Source organism: Carettochelys insculpta, chromosome 1, assembly GCF_033958435.1.
Source record: "Carettochelys insculpta isolate YL-2023 chromosome 1, ASM3395843v1, whole genome shotgun sequence".
Taxonomy (NCBI): domain Eukaryota; kingdom Metazoa; phylum Chordata; order Testudines; family Carettochelyidae; genus Carettochelys; species Carettochelys insculpta.
The window spans coordinates 7,138,876-7,157,578 of record NC_134137.1 but is presented as its reverse complement, the minus strand read 5'-3'; the positions used below and the strand labels follow the sequence as shown (position 1 = coordinate 7,157,578).

Genomic DNA, 18,703 nt, shown 5'->3' with positions numbered 1-18,703 from the left:
GCCTGAAGCAGTAGAACACTGGGACACGCACACTTGACCAATGATGCTCCGGGACCATTTGTTAGCCAGCCCTGTTAGCCATTAATGGTGAGGGCTTTTAATTGGGTCAAGTGGTTATGTTTCTCATCTAAAATGTTTGTCTGTTCATTGCCCCATGGCATCTCTCAGCCTGTAGAACATACCCACTGTAATATTTTGCTACACTGTCACTTGAGAATTTCTCCCCACAGTTGGGGAGAAAAGCACCATAGTTATTAACCAAAAAAAAAAAAAAAGCATCTTCAGGAGAGGCATATGTTTTCAGGCAAAAATGCTTCCAGCTGCGTCCTGGGGAGATGTTCGTACATTCCAAGGCCCTTCGTGATCATCTGTTCTGTAGAACACAGACCTGGAGAGCTTCCCAAAATCATTTCTCAAGCAGATCTTTGAGAGAAACCTCTACCCTTCATTTCCAGTTTCTCAGTGTTGGGGAAAGTTTGAAGACCCTTGGTAAACAGTTTCAATGGTTAAATAACCTGATCATTTAAGAACATACATTCTATTTCCAGTCAAAATTTATTTAACTTCAACTTCCAGACACTGGTTCCTCAGTATTCTAGACTGAAAAATATATTATTAAATATTGATTACTGCTGTAGGTACATACAGAAATATATCAAGTCACTCCTGAACTGTCTCTGTTAAACTAATGTGATTGAGATCTTTGAGTCAGTTGCTGTAGGGCAGGGTTTTCTTTTAAATCTTTTAGTCATTTTTGTAACTTTTCTCTGAATCCTCTTCAGTGTACAAACATCAAAGTTTAGTCTCGGTCACCAAAACTATATGCAAGACTTGAGGAGTATTACATTAGTGCCAAATAGAAGGGTAAAGTAGCTTCCCTGTCTCTTCTTGAAGTTCCTCTTCTCATCCCAAGATCACATTGGCTGTTTTGGCCCCATGGTCACAGTGTGAGCTCATGTTAAAATAAATATGCCTTCATGCCCCCAAATCTTCTTCAGATTCACTGCACTTCCCAGGAGAGTTCCACAGCATGTAACCATTTCCTATATTCTTTTGTTCATAAATGTAGATAGCTACACAGCTCTATAAAAACACAGATTGTTTGCTTCAACATTATTTATGTACTTCTTATGGGTTTATCACAAAGATTGCGTAGAGATTGTGTAACTGCCCTAAGGGGTGCCTTCAGCCTGGGACCTTTGGAGCTAGGGGACTCTTGTTCTTTCTCTGTCAAGCCGTCTAGTCGCCACTATGTGGAACAATTACTACCCATAAGCTGCGTCTACACGTGCACGCTACTTCGAAGTAGCGGCACCAACTTCGAAAGAGCACCCGTCGCGTCTACACGCGTCGGGCGCTATTTCGAAGTTAACTTCGACGTTAGGCAGCGAGACGTCGAAGTCGCTAACCTCATGAGGAGATAGGAATAGCGCCCTACTTCGACGTTCAACGTCGAAGTAGGGACCGTGTAGACGATCTGCGTCCCGCAACATCGAAATTGCTGGGTCCTCCATGGCGGCCATCAGCTGGGGGGTTGAGAGATGCTCTCTCTCCAGCCCCTGCGGGTCTCTATGGTCACCGTGGGCAGCAGCCCTTAGCCCAGGACTTCTGGCTGCTTCTGCAGCAGCTGGGGATCTATGCTGCAGGCACAGGGTCTGCAACCAGTTGTCAGCTCTGTGTATCTTGTGTTGTTTAGTGCAACTGTGTCTGGGAGGGGCCCTTTAAGGGAGCGGCTTGCTGTTGAGTCAGCCCTGTGACCCTGTCTGCAGCTGTGCCTGGCATCCCTATTTCGATGTGTGCTACTTTGACGTGTAGACGTTCCCTCGCTGCGCCTATTTCGATGTTGGGCTGAGCAATGTCGAAGTTGAACATCGACGTTGCTGGCCCTGGAGGACGTGTAGATGTTATTCATCGAAATAGACTATTTCGATGTCGCCACATGGAAATAAGCTATTTCGATGTTGGCTGCACGTGTAGACGTAGCCATAGATGTGTGGGTTACAATTGCACTTGATGGGCTGATCATACCACTGAGCCTGCCTATCAGCCTTCTACCACACCCCACCAAAAAGTCCCTCTGAGCCAGAAATTCTGGTCTTTCTAAGCAAGGCACAAAGTTGGAGTCACAGCACACAGCAGAGCAACAGAAACACTGAGAGAAGATCATCTCTGGCAAGGCATAGTCAAAGTGACTTGAAACAGCAACTCAGTGCACAGTCCCATGGGGACCTGAAACCCAGCTATCTTTTTCTTACTCTGTTAGAAGTTGTACACTCATAAAAATCATATGTGGTTCATTCCCTCTATCAAAGAAAGTGAGATATGCAAAGCTGCTATATACCACAGTTAACAATAATTTACACTCTGCTGAATTATGAAAAAGGTGACTTTATTAAATACAAAACACAGGGTTTAAGTGATTGCAGGTAATAGTGATTCTACCCTACACAAATCAAAGTTCCAAAGCTATATAAAACAAAAGAGGACAGCTAAGCTTTGTAATATAGGAAACTTGTCAAATGCAATTTCATGTCCTACTGGAGTTCTAATGATTTTTCCCTTATAAGCTAGACAGCATCTTGGCACAGGGTTTTTTTTTTCCATAACCCTGTTCAATCTTAAATGCTTCCTGCAGTCATCAAGGTGATAAGCAGGGGTGTCCTGGTGTCCGGTAACAGCCCATATGGTGTGGTTTCCTGCCTAGGTAACCACGGACAGGAAGATTCAAACCTGAGATCAGTGAAGGAACCTCTGCAGTATGAGCTAAAAGCAGCTGGTTCTCAGCTAAGGCTGTAGAGGAGGCTCATTTTTTCTTGCTGTAAGTGGTCTAAGTGATACTACATGGGGCAGTGAACCACACCTAGTAGGTGTGTGGGTTACAGCTATGCATTGATTTTGCTCAAGGCTGGACTCCATTATATTTTGATTCAAGACTTTCTCACTCCCTATGGAAAAATCCAACATCTAAAATGGATTCCAGCATTAGGCGACCGGGCCCCATGTCTCGGCAGGACCAGGCATAGTCGAGGATTACAGGAAAAGGAACACTCTTCCAGAGATCATTAACATGTGCACCAGGCCATTAAGTTCCTTGAGCACAGCTATGGGCATTCTCAAACTCATTTAGATATATTAACAGCTTTATAACTCATTTTTCTAATTTCAAATACCAGAATAATAAACATACACACACAGAATATACACAGGCCGGATGTACAAGCTTTCCAATGCTAGGTTCCTTGCCACATTTTATATAAAACATAAATGAGTTAGGCATGTTCATATACAAAAATACATCACGCAAACAACCCAGATTGCTCTGAAACAGTGACCTGCCCTCTTCTTTAAGTACCATGCCCCAGTTTTTGTTTCATCTGTGAACTTCAAATAGATTCAGGCATGAGAAAGACAATCAGCCGAGTTGCCAGCATGTATTTGTGCTTACACTTGCCCAGGCCAGCTGACGGGGGGGATGGGCTGAGGGGAGAAGTTGCCTCAGGGCTCAGCGTGTTAAGGGGTCCTGGAGCTCCAGCCACCACCACGGCTGAAGTAGCAGCAGCAGCAGCCAGCATTCTAGACCTCTTTGAAATGCTATGGAGCACTGGGCCACCGCTCCACGTTCAGCTCTGAGAGAGTGTGTGGGGTCAGTTCTGACTCCCCTATACCCTGCCCCTTCTGCCCTTGGCCCCACCCCTTCTGGGGGCAGGGAGCCAGGGTCCTCTCCCTCCTTGCTCCTGGGCCTGCAGTGGCTGATGGCACCAGTACACTTGCCTATTCACATGTGTAACTTATGTCTCAGACAGAAGGGTATAAAGAGTGTGGGCAAGAAAAGGTCTCAAGGAAGGCTACACTGGTGCAGGTCCTAACGTGCTGGCATAATTCCACGGGAAAAACTTGGTGCCTTTCCAACATAGGTATTGGATTGTGGATCAGACCTGTAGTCTATTTAGTCCACTGTTCTCTCTCTGACAGTTACACCGTCCAATGGTGCAGAAGGTGTCAGAATTCCAGTAGTCAATGAATAGGTGGTGCCCTGTCTGGAAGCACTATGTCAACAGCTAAAGATTGGCTTGTGCCTGAAACACATGAGCATGTAGTCCTGTTACCAGCCTTCAAATGTATCTGATCTCATGCTGCCCACTCATCTGGCTTGGTTAGCTCTCTGGGAAGAATCCTCTGGACTTGACTTTGCCCAAAATAATCTGGTGTCATTTGTAAATGGTGCCAGCTCACCATCACCCCCATTTCTAGACTGGTATTAACTATGAAATATTTATTGTACTCTTTGTTAGAAAGTGTATCAACCCCCTCACTGCTCTTCTCTCCCTTCACAGATACTTCAAGCATTTCTGAGGCCAACTGATGCATCAGCCACCTCATGACAATTTTCAACCTCACCCACTCTGGCCCTTCAACGTTCTTCTTAACAGGCATCCCTGGCCTGGAAGCTGCCCACATCTGGATTTCCATCCCTTTTTCTATTATCTACTTTTTCAGCCTGTTAGGAAATTTTACAGTTCTCTTTGTCATAAGCAAAGACCAGACCCTGCACAAGCCGATGTATCTACTTCTCTGCATGTTGGCGCTCAGTGACATTGGAATGTCAACCTCTGTTGTGCCAAAGGCACTGTGTATATTTTGGTTCAAACTGAAAAGCATTACTATGGGTTGCTGCTTCACCCAGATGTTCTTCCTTCATTGGGTTTCTGTTATGAAGTCAGCTGTCCTTGTGATAATGGCCTTTGATCGCTATGTTGCCATATGTAACCCCCTAAGATACACCACCATCTTGACTAATGCCCGAATAGCTAAGCTAGGGTTCATAGGTTTGATAAGAGCTGTTCTATACATTCTGCCCCTACCCCTGCTCCTGAGTAGGCTGCCATTTTGTGCCAATCACATTATTCCTCATACTTACTGTGAGCACATGGCTGTGGCAAAGATATCATGTGGGGACATCACCTTCAACAAGATGTACAGCTTAGTAATAGCATTTATAGTCATATGGTTAGACCTAATGCTCATTGCTCTGTCCTACTGTCTGATCATCAGGGCTGTTCTCAGACTCTCCACCAAAACAGCCCACCAGAAAGCCCTCAGCACATGTACAACCCACATCTGCATGATAATGACGTCTTATGCTTCCAGCATCTTCTCTATCCTGACCTACCGTTTTGGTCAGGGTATCGCTCCCCATGTTCACATCATCTTGGCCAACCTGTATTTCCTCCTCCCCTGCTTTCTGAACCCTATCATTTACGGGATCAAAACAAAAGAGCTTCGTGAAAAAATGGGCAAATACTCCTGCAGATTGTGATCCCCTGGGAGCCATGAATCCAAGACTAAGTGACAAAAGGGACAAAGGATATCTACTTAATCAACAGCAACGAAGGGTCCTGTGGCAACTTATACACTAACAGAAAAGTTTTGAGCATGAGCTTTCGTGAGCACAGACTCACTTCATCAGATGCTGGTCTTGGAAATCTGCAGGGCCAGGTATAAATAAGCCAGAGCAAGGGTGGGGATAACAAGGTTAGCTCAGTCAGCAAGGGTGAGGCTTACTGCCAGCACTTGATCTGGAGGTGTGAACACCAAGGGAGGGGAAGCTGCTTCGTATTTAGCCAGCCATTCGCAGGCTTTGTTTAAGCCTGAGCTGAGGGCGTTGAATTTGCAGATGAATTGTAGCTCAACAATTTCTCTTTGGAGTCTGGTCCTGAAATTTCTTTGCTGCAGGATAGCTACTTTTAAGTCTGCTACTGAGTGGCCTGGGAGATTGAAGTGCTTTCCTACGGGTTTTTGTATATTGCCATGTCCGATATCTGATTTGTGTGTGTTTATTCTTTTATATAGAGACTGTCCAGTTTGTCCGATGTCTATAGCAGAGGGGCATTGGTGGCACATGATGGCATAAATTATATAGGTAGATGTGCAGCTGAATGAACCCATGATGGTGTGGCTGATCTGGTTAGGTTCTGCAATGCTGTTGCCAGTGTAAATATGTGGGCAGAGCTGGCAACGAGGTTTGTTGCACGGATGGGTCCGTGAGTTAGAGTGACTGTGGTGCGGTGTATAGTTGCTGGTTAGGATTTGCTTCAGGTTGGCAGGTTGTCTGTGGGCAAGGACTGGTCTGCCTCCCAAGGCCTGTGAAAGTGGGGGATCATTGTCCAGGATGGGTTGTAAATCCCTGATGATGCGCTGTAGAGGTTTTAGCTGAGGACTGTAGGTGATGGCTAGTGGTGTTCTGTTGGTTTCTCTCTTGGGCTTGTCCTGTAGTAAGAGGCTTCGTGGCACACGTCTGGCTCTGTTGATCTGTTTTTTTCACTTCCTCAGGTGGGTATTACAGTTTCAAGAATGCTTGGTAGAGATCCTGTAGGTGTTTGTCTTTGTTGGAGGGGTTGGAGCAAATGCGGTTATATCTTAGTGCTTGGCTGTAAACAATGGATCGTGTGGTGTGTCTGGGATGGAAGCTGGAGGCATGAAGGTAGGCGCAGTGGTCAGTGGGTTTACGGTACAGGGTGGTATTGATGTGGCCATCGTGTATTAGCACCGTGGTGTCCAGGAAGTGGATCTCCTGTGTAGACTGTTCCAGGCTGAGGTTGATGTTGGGGTAAATGTACATGTAAATTTGACACCCTCAGCTCAGGCTTAAACAAAGACTGCGAATGGCTGGCTAAATACAAAAGCAGCTTCCCTTCCCTTGGTGTTCACACCTCCAGATCAACTGCTGATAGTAAGCCTCATCCTTCCTGACTGAGCTAACCTTGTTAACCCCACCCTTGCTCTGGCTTATTTATACCTGGCCCTGCAGATTTCCATGACCAGCATCTGATGTAGTGAGTCTGTGCTCACGAAAGCTCATGCTCAAAACTTTTCTGTTAGTCTATAAGGTGCCACAGGACCCTTCGTTGCTGTTACAGATCCAGACTAACACGGCTACCCCTCCCAGAGAAAATGTACCAGCAGAACAGCTAGCAGCTGCCAGATAGACATTTTCTTTAGACCCTGCACGGAGACGTGGTCAAACACCTGTGATACTAGAATGCTAGGAAACTAAAGACTTTTCCACATTTTTTGGTTTACCTCAATTGAGATTCACTTCATTTGAGTTTCACAAAGTGGCCATGAATTTCAAAGGCTAATAGACTATAACAAACCCATGGGTTTTGTGCTAGGGTGAATATACTGCCTTCACAATTTCAGACTCTGGTATTAAAGTACAATCTCTTCTCACCCAGGGGAGAGGCTCTGAGGCTGAAAATTTCTTGAGTCTGATTTCTGCTCTTCCAGCTATGCACAGAGCTGAGGGAATTCTTTGGGAATTCTGCCAGCCTGAATGCCCTCAGGGACCATTTCGCGGCATCATAAAGGTCACTCGGCAGCAGGGCTAGTGTCAGACGTTTGAGATTCGTACACAGATTCACTCTGCCTTCCAATCACAGTAAGCAGATTTCTTCTTTCTGATGAGCGGGATTTCAGTGAGTTCCCTGTTTCTGATTTAAAAATAGCGCTAAGGCTCAGGAAGGTTTTCAGGGTTCACGTCAAGAACCATCTGAGCAGGAATTGACCAGCTCAGCCACTTTAACTGTTTAGTGTTATCAGAAACAATAAACAATGCACTTGGTTAATTTGGAGCTGAAAGTGTATTGAGATAATTTCAACAAATATTTGATTTTAAGATGAGCTCCTTAATTCTTATTGTGCCTTTCAATCTGACTCAATAGCTTCAATTTTTTGTGGTGATATGTATTTTCCTCTGGTTTGGTCAAATTTTCCAATCCAGCAACTTCACTGTGCTCTTACGTAGAATAGCCAAAGTCTGTGCATTGGGGATCTCTGTTAGAAACGCTTCATAACAGCTGTGTCTACACCACATCCCTCTTTCAAAAGAGGAATGCAAAGGAGGGAAATCAAAAATTCAAATGAATTGCTGATTTACAAATCTCATGTCTCATTAGCATAATCTTTTCTGACCGTGTTTTCAGAAGAGATTTTTTTTTAAAAAAAAAGCAGTGTAGATGGGGTTCTTTTGAAAAAAAACTGTTTTCAAATGAACACTTCCTCCTATTTTGTTTCAGCAAAAAGGGGTCTTTTGAAAATGGGATTTTTTTTTTGGCAGGCCCCCATCTACACTGATTTTGTTTTCAAAAAAATCTCTTCAAAAACTCGATCGGAAGAGATTACGCAAATGAGGTGTGAGATTTATAAATCAGCATTTCTTTTGCATTTTTATTTTCCCTCATTGGCCTTCCTCTTTCGAAAGAGAGATGTAGTGTAGATACAATCAACAAGAATGGGCTGCGCACTGGCCAGAACCTTCTCTTGTACTCTGCCTTCACTGGGTCACTCCAGAATGACACTGGTCTCTGAGATCAGTTAGGGCAGATGTATTTTGAAATCTCCACCTTACATAACTAGTCCCACAATGCCTTGTAAACTGGGGGTTTCCTTCAGATCCATTGAGCACAGTAACAGAATAGTGCTTTCTGTGCATGACATGAAGCCTTGGTGTGTACCCTATGAAATCAAAAGTTCCAGAGCACTGGTGAAACCTTGATATGGCCTTATTTATGCTAACCATGAGTCTCTTGTGACTTCAACTGGAGTCATCCTGTGTTCTCAAAAGACAGTTGAACTCACTTGAACTGAAGAAGAAGTGACAAGAGATTCACTGAAATCTCAAACTTTCGGGCTTAAAAGATAAAAGTGATCAGGATATCAAGTTTTCCAGGTAACAAACATTCCCGTAGCACCTGAGAGTCTAACATACTTATTAGTTCATGAACTTTCATGGGTAAAATCTACCTCCTCACCTGAAGTGGGTTTCACCCACAACACCTCATGACCTATTACATTTGTTAGTTTCTCAGGTGCTACAGGACTGCTTGTTATTTGTGGAGCTCCGGAGTAACACAGCTACCCCTCTGAGACATTTTTTTTTCCAGGGAATGGAGAAGAGTCTTCTTTTTTTTTGTTGCAGCTTATCTAGATCTGGCGAGGACAAAAAGCACCCAAAAGCTCATTTCCTGTGCAGAGGAAACTTGTGGAAATCACACAAGGAATTCCAGATGCACACAGTGTTGGGGTGCGGGGATGTAACGTGCAGTATCCAAGCACAATGTGTGTGTGTGTGTGTGTGTGTGACAGAGAGAGAGAGAGTGAGAGAGAGAGAGAACAGGGATGTGGAAGAGGAGGATGTAAGGTGTAATATCGAGATCACAATACATCCAAGTCCTGAAACTGGGTGAAATAGGGAATGGTAATTCTGCCTAAAGCACCAAGCCAAGAGGAGTAAACAGGCTTCCTAGGGAAGGCAGGTGTCTTGTCCCGTAAAGTTATGCTGACCACACCGTAAGAATTTTCTCTTACACCAAAAGGGATTGTGAAGAACTACAAAAAGTTCTCAGCAAACTGAGTGATTGGGCAGCAAAATGGCAAATGAAATTAAATGTGGGTAAGTGTAAGGTAATGCACATTGGAAAAAATAACCCAAATTACACGTACAACATGATGGGGTCAAATTTATCTACGACAGATCAGGAAAGGGATCTTGGAGTTATAGTGGATAGTTCTCTGAAGACATCCGCGTAGTGTGCAGCGGCAGTTAATCAAGCAAATAGGATGTTAGGAATTATTAAAAAAGGGATAGATAATAAGACAAAAGATATCATACTTCCCCTATATAAAACTACGGTACGACCACATCTTGAGTACTGTGTACAGATGTGGTCTCCTCACCTCAAAAAAGATATATTGGCATTAGAAAAGGTTCAGAAAAGGGCGACTAAGATAATTAGGGGTTGGAACGGGTTCCATATGGGGAGAGGCTAGAGAGACTGGGACTTTTCAGTCTGGAAAAGAGGCGATTGAGGGGCGATATGATAGAGGTATATAAAATCATGAATGGTGTGGAGAAAGTGAACATAGAAAAATTATTTACCTTTTCCCATAATACAAGAACTTGGGGACACCAAATGAAATTGATGGGTAGTAGGTTCAAAACTAATAAAAGGAAATTTTTCTTCACACAATGCACAGTCAACCTGTGGAACTCCTTGCCGGAGGAGGCTGTGAAGGCCAGGACTCTATTAGGGTTTGAAAAAGAGCTCGATAAATTTTTGCAGGTTAGGTCCATAAATGGCTCTTAGCCAGGAGAAAAGTATGGTGCCCTAGCCTTCAGTACAAGGGCAGGAGATGGATGGCAGGAGATAAATCACTTGATCATTGTCTTCTGTTCTCCTTCTCTGGGGCACCTGGCATTGGCCACTGTCGGCAGACGGGATACTGGGCTGGATGGACCTTTGGTCTGACCCAGTATGGCCATTCTTATGTTCTTATGTACACCATCTCCCACGCAGACAATCCCTTGTCCTGTGAACAATCTCCCTAAAGTCTCAGGATAACATCAGCAGTTGCCAACACACAAAAGGAGCCTTAGGAATGTATGTCCTGGTTTCCGACTGGCTGCAATACAGTCAAGGTTTGGGCTGTTGTGGGGAACAGATGGTTCCTTTTAGTCTACACGCTCTCTCTCCTTCTCTGCACCGGCTGGGCATCCTCAGAAAGGTAGTTCAGGCTGACCTTTTCCCCAGTGCAGGCTGACACCGAGTTTAACCCAGTCTAAGGAGAGATTTTGGAGAACTAGCAGGCTGGTGTGTGGCCTGGGTGAGGGGTATCACTATGTGTCAGGACTTGAAGGTGCAGGGATGGGGGACCTACATGGACAGGCAAGCCATGCTCTGGTGTGTTGTGGGACAGTGAGAGCAATGCACATGGCAGGCAGGCAGGCAGAGCTGGGTGTTGTGGGGGCAGACAGGAGGTATAGACAGAAAAGCAGGCAACACGGAGGGAAATTAGGGAATGGACAAAAACTGGGCAGCTTTGCTGGGGGGGAGGGTCTAGGGGTGCGACATGCCCAGACAGGTTGGCAGCATCGGGGAAATGGATTTTTCTTTGTAATTGTTGGGCCAAGGCCAACACTGGGAGCTTTCCTGGCCCTCAGTGCATCTGGGCAGGTCTCACACTCTCTGTGCTCTGGCAAGCCACAGAACTTCAGCCTGAATGTTTCTAATGGCTGTTGGATATTAGTTACGTAACTTCAGGCATGTCCCTGGTGGAAAGAACTACCGCTGCTTGCCGTTTAGCGGTTCCAGTCTCCAGTCATACACTAACCCCCATGTGTACTCTCCACCTCCACCCCAGGCTGCCCTGTGTGTAACACCATGCTGGTGAGCAAAGTCTTCTCCTTGCTGTCCCCATTTAACCCTTGACTCCCACAGCCTCCAACACACTCCAGGCTGTCCACAGTTCTTCCTTTATAGAGTGTGAGATGTTTCCCATCACACCAGCTCCCTTGGCTGGAGGGTAATGAGAGACTGGGTCTCACTGGTGACAAATCTTGGAGATGGAGCTGGACACGTCAGGGCTCCTGTGCTGATGTTCTTGCCATATCCATACACACAGTGTGCAACTTTGAGAACGGCTGCACAGGATGATACACAAGCAGAGAGGTCTGGCTTTATGTAATGAGAGTAGGAAACTTGATGACAAGCGAGGTTCTAGAAATGTTTGTACCCCATGTGCAGGTCCCACTGTCTGCGGACAAACATCAGGCCCATGGGAAACACTGGCACTAAACCCAAGATGGTCTCCGACCATTTGCTAGCCAGCTCAGTTAGGCATTCATGGGAAAGGTTGTACAATTTGGGGTTGGGACCAAGCCATTATTTTTCTCATCTAAAAAAGAGACCTTTTCATCCATGCCAATTTATCTATGCAGGGCTAACTTTATCACTCGTGTATCGAAAAAAATGCCTTCAATAAATTCAAACCTGAACTTTCCAGGACTTTCCAGAAGATTCCTGGGGCACGTTCCTAGATTCCAAGGCCAAGTTGGAGCATTGTCATAATCTAATTTGACTTCCTGGAGAGCACAAGCGAGATAATTTCCTCCAAATTATTCCTGTAGTATATTGTTCAGAGAGACAACCAGCCTTGATTTAAAAACATCCAGCGATGTCAAATCCATCATATCCATTTGCAAATTTCCCATACTTTCTCTCACCCTTTAAGAAATTTATGCCTTCTTGTCAGTCACAATATATTACACTTCAACTTGCAGCCATTGGATCGTGTTACTCCTCTGTATGCTCAGTGGAAAAGCCTACTGTTCAATAGCTATTGGTTTCCCGTGTAGCTATATACAGACTAGTATCAGAGGGGTAGCCATGTTAGTCTATATCTGCAAAAAACAACAGGGCTACGTCTACACGTGAAGCCAACATCGAAATAGGCTATTTCGATGAGTAACGTCTACACGTCCTCCAGGGCTGGCAACGTCGATGTTCAACGTCGACGTTGCGTGGCACTACATCGAAATAGGCGCTGCGAGGGTACGTCTACACGCCAAAGTAGCACACATCGAAATAAGGGTGCCAGGCACAGCTGCAGACAGGGTCACAGGGCGGACTCAACAGCAAGCCGCTCCCTTAAAGGGCCCCTCCCAGACACAGTTGCACTAAACAACACAAGATTCACAGAGCCGACAACTGGTTGCAGACCCTGTGCCTGCAGCATGGATCCCCAGCTGCCGCAGCAGCAGCCAGAAGCCCTGGGCTAAGGGGTGCTGCCCACGGTGACCATAGAGCCCCGCAGGGGCTGGAGAGAGAGCGTCTCTCAACCCCCCAGCTGATGGCCGCCATGGAGGACCCGGCAATTTCAACGTTGCGGGACGCGGATCGTCTACACGGTCCCTACTTCGACGTTGAACGTCGAAGTAGGGCGCTATTCCGATCCCCTCATGAAGTTAGCGACTTCGACGTCTCGCCGCCTAACGTCGAAGTTAACTTCGAAATAGCGCCCGACGCGTGTAGCCGCGACGGGAGCTATTTCGAAGTTAGTGCCGCTACTTCGAAGTAGCGTGCACATGTACACACGGCTCAGAAGTCCTGTGATACCTTATAGACTAACAGATATATTGGAGTATAATCTTTCATGGGCTATGAGACTCTTCAGCTGACAAAGTGGGTCTTTCCCTATGAAAGCTTGTGCTCCAATATATCTGTTAGTTTATCTGGTTGAGCAGGACTTCTTGCTGTTTTCATGTACAGACTGTTATCAACTCTGTATGCTAGACTAAGTCCATGGCTACAGAACCCCTCCCTTTCACAAGGATCATGAAAATTACAGAGGTTTGAAAATACAAATGTGACACTAATATGAATATTCAGTGCCTCATTTGAATAATAGTCACCACCTGGCCTGTCAAAAATGCCAATTTCAAACTAAAAATAGCCGTGTTGCTGGGATTCCTTCAAAAGGGTGCCCCGATTTTGAAAGCACCCTTCTTACCTGGCCTGGAAGCTGCATACATCTGGATTTCCATCTCTTTCTCAACTTTTTACATTATCAACCTGTTGGAAAATTTCATGCTTCTATGTGTTGAAGGCAAATCTCAGACCCTGAATGAACAAGGTTTTTGATAAGGTTGACAATTTAAAGCTCCACATTCAGATAAGGAAAGATGAAGGGAAAAAACGCAATGTTCAACTTCTTTGTCATGTATGCAGTCATCTGGTGAGGTAAAATATACCTGATTTTTTCTACTTTCATTTTTTTTAAGGAATCCTAGTGGATAAAAATAAATATTTCTTCTCAAAAGTATGAGCACAGGCCAGCTGCTGAAGGAATTTGAGCAGAGTTCTTTGAATCCCATAGGCTATGAACAGCAATGAAGGGTCCTGTGTCACCTTATAGCCTAACATAAAAGTTTTGAGCATGAGCTTTCGTGAGCACAGACTCACATCTGATGAAGTGAGTCTGTGCTCACGAAACTCAAGCTCAAAACTTTTCTGTTAGTCTATAAGGTGCCACAGGACCCTTCGTTGCTGTTACAGATCCAGACTAACACGGCTACCCCTATGATAATAGGCTATGAAATGGTGCATAGGCCAAAGAAGGAGAGAAAGGGAACTAGGAACACCAGAAAAAACAAAGTTGCATTATGGTCTCTCTCAGTTACAATGGAAAATTACAATATATTTTGCTTTCTAGAGTGCAGCAAGCAGGAGATGCAGTTTTCTGCTTTCTTTACACATGGTTTTACAGACAAGGAGGGAGGAGAAGAGGAGGTGACTAGGCTAGTGGAAAGAAATAGAGGTCTCAGGACAGCAGTGTGGAGGGACTCAGTAAGTTGTAGATGGAGGGAGGAGTAGAGAAGATGAGAGATCATGTGGATGGGGATTGAGAATGCACGCAGTAGGACAATACAGATGTCCTGCAGTAAATGTACCAGCATGTTTCTGGCTTTGAGGAAATCAGTCAGTGTTGGAAATCTCACAGCAGGAGGTCCGGGGTGTGTGTGTGTGTGTGTGTGTGTGTCTGTGTGTGTGTGTGTGTGTGTGTGTGTGTTGAGGGACACCAGGCGGGGGCTTGTCATTAGGATGTGTGTTACCCAAGTCACAGTGGTGAAGAATCCTGAAGCTTGATGAAATGGGGAATGGACATTGTGCTCAATGCAGAAGCCAAAGAACTGTGACGAGGCCTCATGAGGTTTGTATGTGTGTGGGTGGGGGTGAGATAGACTGGGGGGCCTGACACCTCAGTTGGACCTGCTGAGAGGTATCACTGTGTGGCAATGCTGGACGCTGTGGGGTTTGGAGATCTACCTGCACACCTGACTGGCACAGGGAGTTTCGGGGCAGGGAATGGGAAGTACGCAGACAGTGGTGCGTTGCTAGATGTTGCAGGGCAGCGAGAAGGCTGGACAGACAGCAGCAAGCAGAGCTGGGTATTTTAAGGGAAATCAGAGGAGTTACAGGGCAGGAGACCATCACTGGGAGTTGTAGGGGCAGGCAGAGGATTGTGAACAGACACAGGACAGCACGACTGAAGCTGATTTTTTTTTAAATATTTTTTTCCATTACCCCCTCTGGGAGAAGCAGACCCACTTCTTCAGACCATAGCCAGACCAGAACTGTTCTGGTCTGGCTATTGTCTGAAGAAGTGGGTCTGTCCCATGAAAGCTCACCTAATAAACTATTTTGCTAGTCTTTAAAGTGCTACTTGACTGCTTTTTGTTTTGATAGTGTATAGACTAGCACGGCTTCCTCTCTGTTACCCCTCTGGGAGGTTTCTTGGCAGTGAGTATATTTAGGTGGGTCTGTATACACTGGCAAAGCAGAGAAATGTAACCATGGTATTTCCAGTTTCTGTTGTTGGATGTTAATGGTGTAATTGTGGAGCACTCTCCCCCATTACATGGTGAAAAATGGGTTGATGAGTATAAATACACATAACCTGGAGATGCCTGAGACAAAATACCTCATGTAACCTATCCATTTCGGTGTTAGGATCTGCTGGATCTGTACGTTCTATTTTTGTTCATGTGTCACTCTTGTTTGTGGGGTTAGAAATATGGAGTGTATGTCTATTTATAGTTTTAAACGTGTGAACAAGGAGCGTTACTAGTGCCCAAACATTGTCCCACCCCTAATCCTCTGGCAGCTACCTGAAAGAGTGGGCCACTGTGACCCAGATCTTGCTCGACCTGTCCCTTTCAATCATTTTTATGGATCACTTAGAACAATGTTTCCTCAGCTCCTGCCCCCTCTTATCGTGCCTTTACATACACTGCATGGATTATATTTTTATCATTTGGCCTCGTGGTAAAGAGATTCTTGAATAATTCCACACAGATTTCAATGACCTGTATCGCACCATCAATCTCAGCCTTGACCATTCCACATGGGAGATCCATTTCCTAGACACCACAGTACAAATCACTAATGGCCAAGCAATACCCCGCTCTACCGGAGATCTACTGACTACTACTCTGACCTACATGCCTCCAGCTTTCTTCCAGGATACATCACACAATCCATGGTTTATAGTCAAGCCCTTAGATGCATCTGCTTCAAACCTACTGACAGAGACCAAAATCTTCAAGATGTTTATCAGGCATTCATAAAACTTAATTACCCACCAAGGGAAATAAATAATAATAAACAAAAACAGATTGACAGGGCCAGATGAATACCCAGAAATCAACTACTTCTAGATAGGCCCAAGAAGGCGAATAACAGAGCACCACTTGTCATCACCTATAGCTCCCAACTCAACCACCTCCAATGCATTATTGACAATCTACAACCCATCCTGGAATGTGATGCTGCACTCTTAGAGGCCCTGTGTAACAGACCCATCCTTTACTACAGACAACTACCTAACCTCAGGAAAATTCTTACTAGCAACCACACACCACACCACAGAAATACTAATCCTGGAGCTTTTTGGACAAACTGGATTGTTTTTTTGTTGTTTTGTGAAGGTACAGACTGACACAGCAACCTTTCTGTGACCATTTCCATGGGGGAAACCTGGCTCCTTTCAAACACTGGAATTTCATTATGGATCAGAGGTGTGGTCTACCTGATCCAGTGTCCCTCCTCTGATAGTGACAGCCCAAGGTGCTACAGAAGAAAGTATAAAAAAAACAGAAGTAGGTGCATGTGGGGGGTTGTTGTGACCATCCTGGTGGTGTTATCTTAAAGTCTGACAGCTAGATATTGGCTGAAGCCCTAAACCACATGGGCATACACAGTTTCATAATGTATACATGACTGAAAATACTATCACTGGATAGTCTCAATATCCACATAAGTGTTCAAATTCTTCCTGCTTCTCTGTTAGCCCTTGTCTTCAATTATGTCTTTTTGCGATGAATTCTCAGTCTAATTAGACCCTGGGTGAACAAAATATACTTTTCAAAATCCGTTTTTTATTTGCACATTGCAGTTCAATACAACGTCAACTTGACCTTGTTTTGCAACACATTCTCGCTAACATTCTATACACTTTTCTCATGCTCCCTCTTATTCAGCTCCTTAGTAAGATAACAATCACTGTCTTGATAATTCTTATTGCTCTTGATCTTCTGCCATTGTATATTTGTATGATTACCTATACTACTCCTCCTGGATAATAGCAGAATGAAAAGTTTGTTGGTTCTTGCCCTGTAAGTAAGTTTTCACAGAGCTGTGTGTCATGATGCCTGAGTCACTGTATTGAGTTTATTAAGTTAAATTACAACCTTGTTAGGAGTTCAGGGAGTTCAACCTTTTCCCTATAATGGGCACACGCATTAAAGTTATGTGCACTGAGCTTAATGAGTCATCATGTTAACCATTCACCTCATTGGCTACCTCCCCAGAAGTACTCCTCTGGACCTAGTGATGACCTAAAAAACCTGGTGACATCTGCAAATGTAGCTATCTCACTGATTATTTGCTATAATATATGCTTCTCTTTGTTCATAGACAACCTGAGAACTTCTGCACCCAATTCTTCCCTTCAACAACCTTATGGAAGTTTTGAACTTCACGACCTCTGACCATTCAATATTCATCCTGATGGGTATCCCTGGCCTGGAAGCTGCCCATGTCTGGATTTCCATCCCCTTTGCTGCATTCTACATTATTGGACTCTTGGGAAATTTCATGGTTCTATTTCTTGTAGGCACAGAGCAGACATCGGCATGTCTACTTCTGTAATGCCAAAGACACTGTGTATATTTTGGTTCAATTTGACAGTCATTAGTGTGGGTGGATGCCTGACTCAGACTTTCTTCCTTCACATGCTTTCTGTAATGAACTCAGCTGTCCTTGTGACAATGGCTTTTGATCGCTATGTTGCCATATGCAACCCACTGAGGTACAGCACTATCCTCACCAATACACGCATAGCTAAGCTGGGACTAGTGGGTTTAACAAGAGCTGTTCTTTCCATGTTACCCCTGCCCCTGCTCCTGAGCAGGCAGCCTTTCTGCGCCAGCCGTACTATTCTTCATACATACTGTGAGCACATGGCTGTGGCAAAGATTTCCTGTGGGGATACCACAGTCAACAGGATGTATGGCTTGCTGATGGCCTTTGTAGGCACAGGGGTAGATCTGACACTCATTGTCCTGTCCTATAGCCTGATCATCAGGGCCATATTCAGTATGTCCTCCAAGAAAGCCCACCAGAAAGCCCTCAATACCTGCACAACCCACATCTGTGTGATGCTCACATCCTATACTTCCTTCCTCTTCTCCAGTCTGACACATCGGTTTGGACAGGGCATCGCTCCCTATGTTCATATCATATTGGCCAACCTCTATTTCATCATCCCCCCCATGCTCAACCCTATTATTTATGGGGTGAAAACCAAAGAGCTCCATGACAAACTGGGCAAGTATACCTGCAGAAGGTGATAACTGGGGCTACTGATACTAAACCTTAATGAAAAGAGGGGAGAAATGATATTGCCTTGCTTATCAAGGTTGCTCGATTCCATTTTGGCTGAGTTCAATATTGTGAAAGTCTAGAGACTGAGAAGTTCTCTGCACATGGCCTTTTGATGAGTTCCAGACAACCGGAATGTATCACAGCTTTCTGAAACAAGGTGGTATTACATTAGAAGATGTGTAAACTTCATTTTTGATCAGTCTGAAGAACAGTAGCTACAGTTTCAAAGAGCCAAAGTCAAGTAAAGAAGCAACAGTGATGAATATTTTCTAATACATAGGTGACCTAGTGAAGAAAGCTGACCTCATTTTTACATCTGCAATCCTTGAGGAAGCCTTTCATGTACACCAAGAGGTTGGAGGTTTTTTATTTTCTTTTGTTCTTGTTTTCTTTGTTTTTCAGAAAGAGCTATTATAGGAAAG

General features: G+C 44.7%; 1 protein-coding gene across 1 annotated transcript; it reads left to right on the top strand.

The window, feature by feature from the left end:
- Window positions 1-4,378: 4,378 nt before the first annotated feature.
- Window positions 4,379-5,317, top strand: LOC142002686 (olfactory receptor 52D1-like). Its single transcript, XM_074978994.1, has one exon. The coding sequence runs from the start codon at window positions 4,379-4,381 to the stop codon at window positions 5,315-5,317; it is 939 nt and encodes a 312-aa protein (XP_074835095.1).
- The last annotated feature ends 13,386 nt before the right edge of the window (window positions 5,318-18,703 follow it).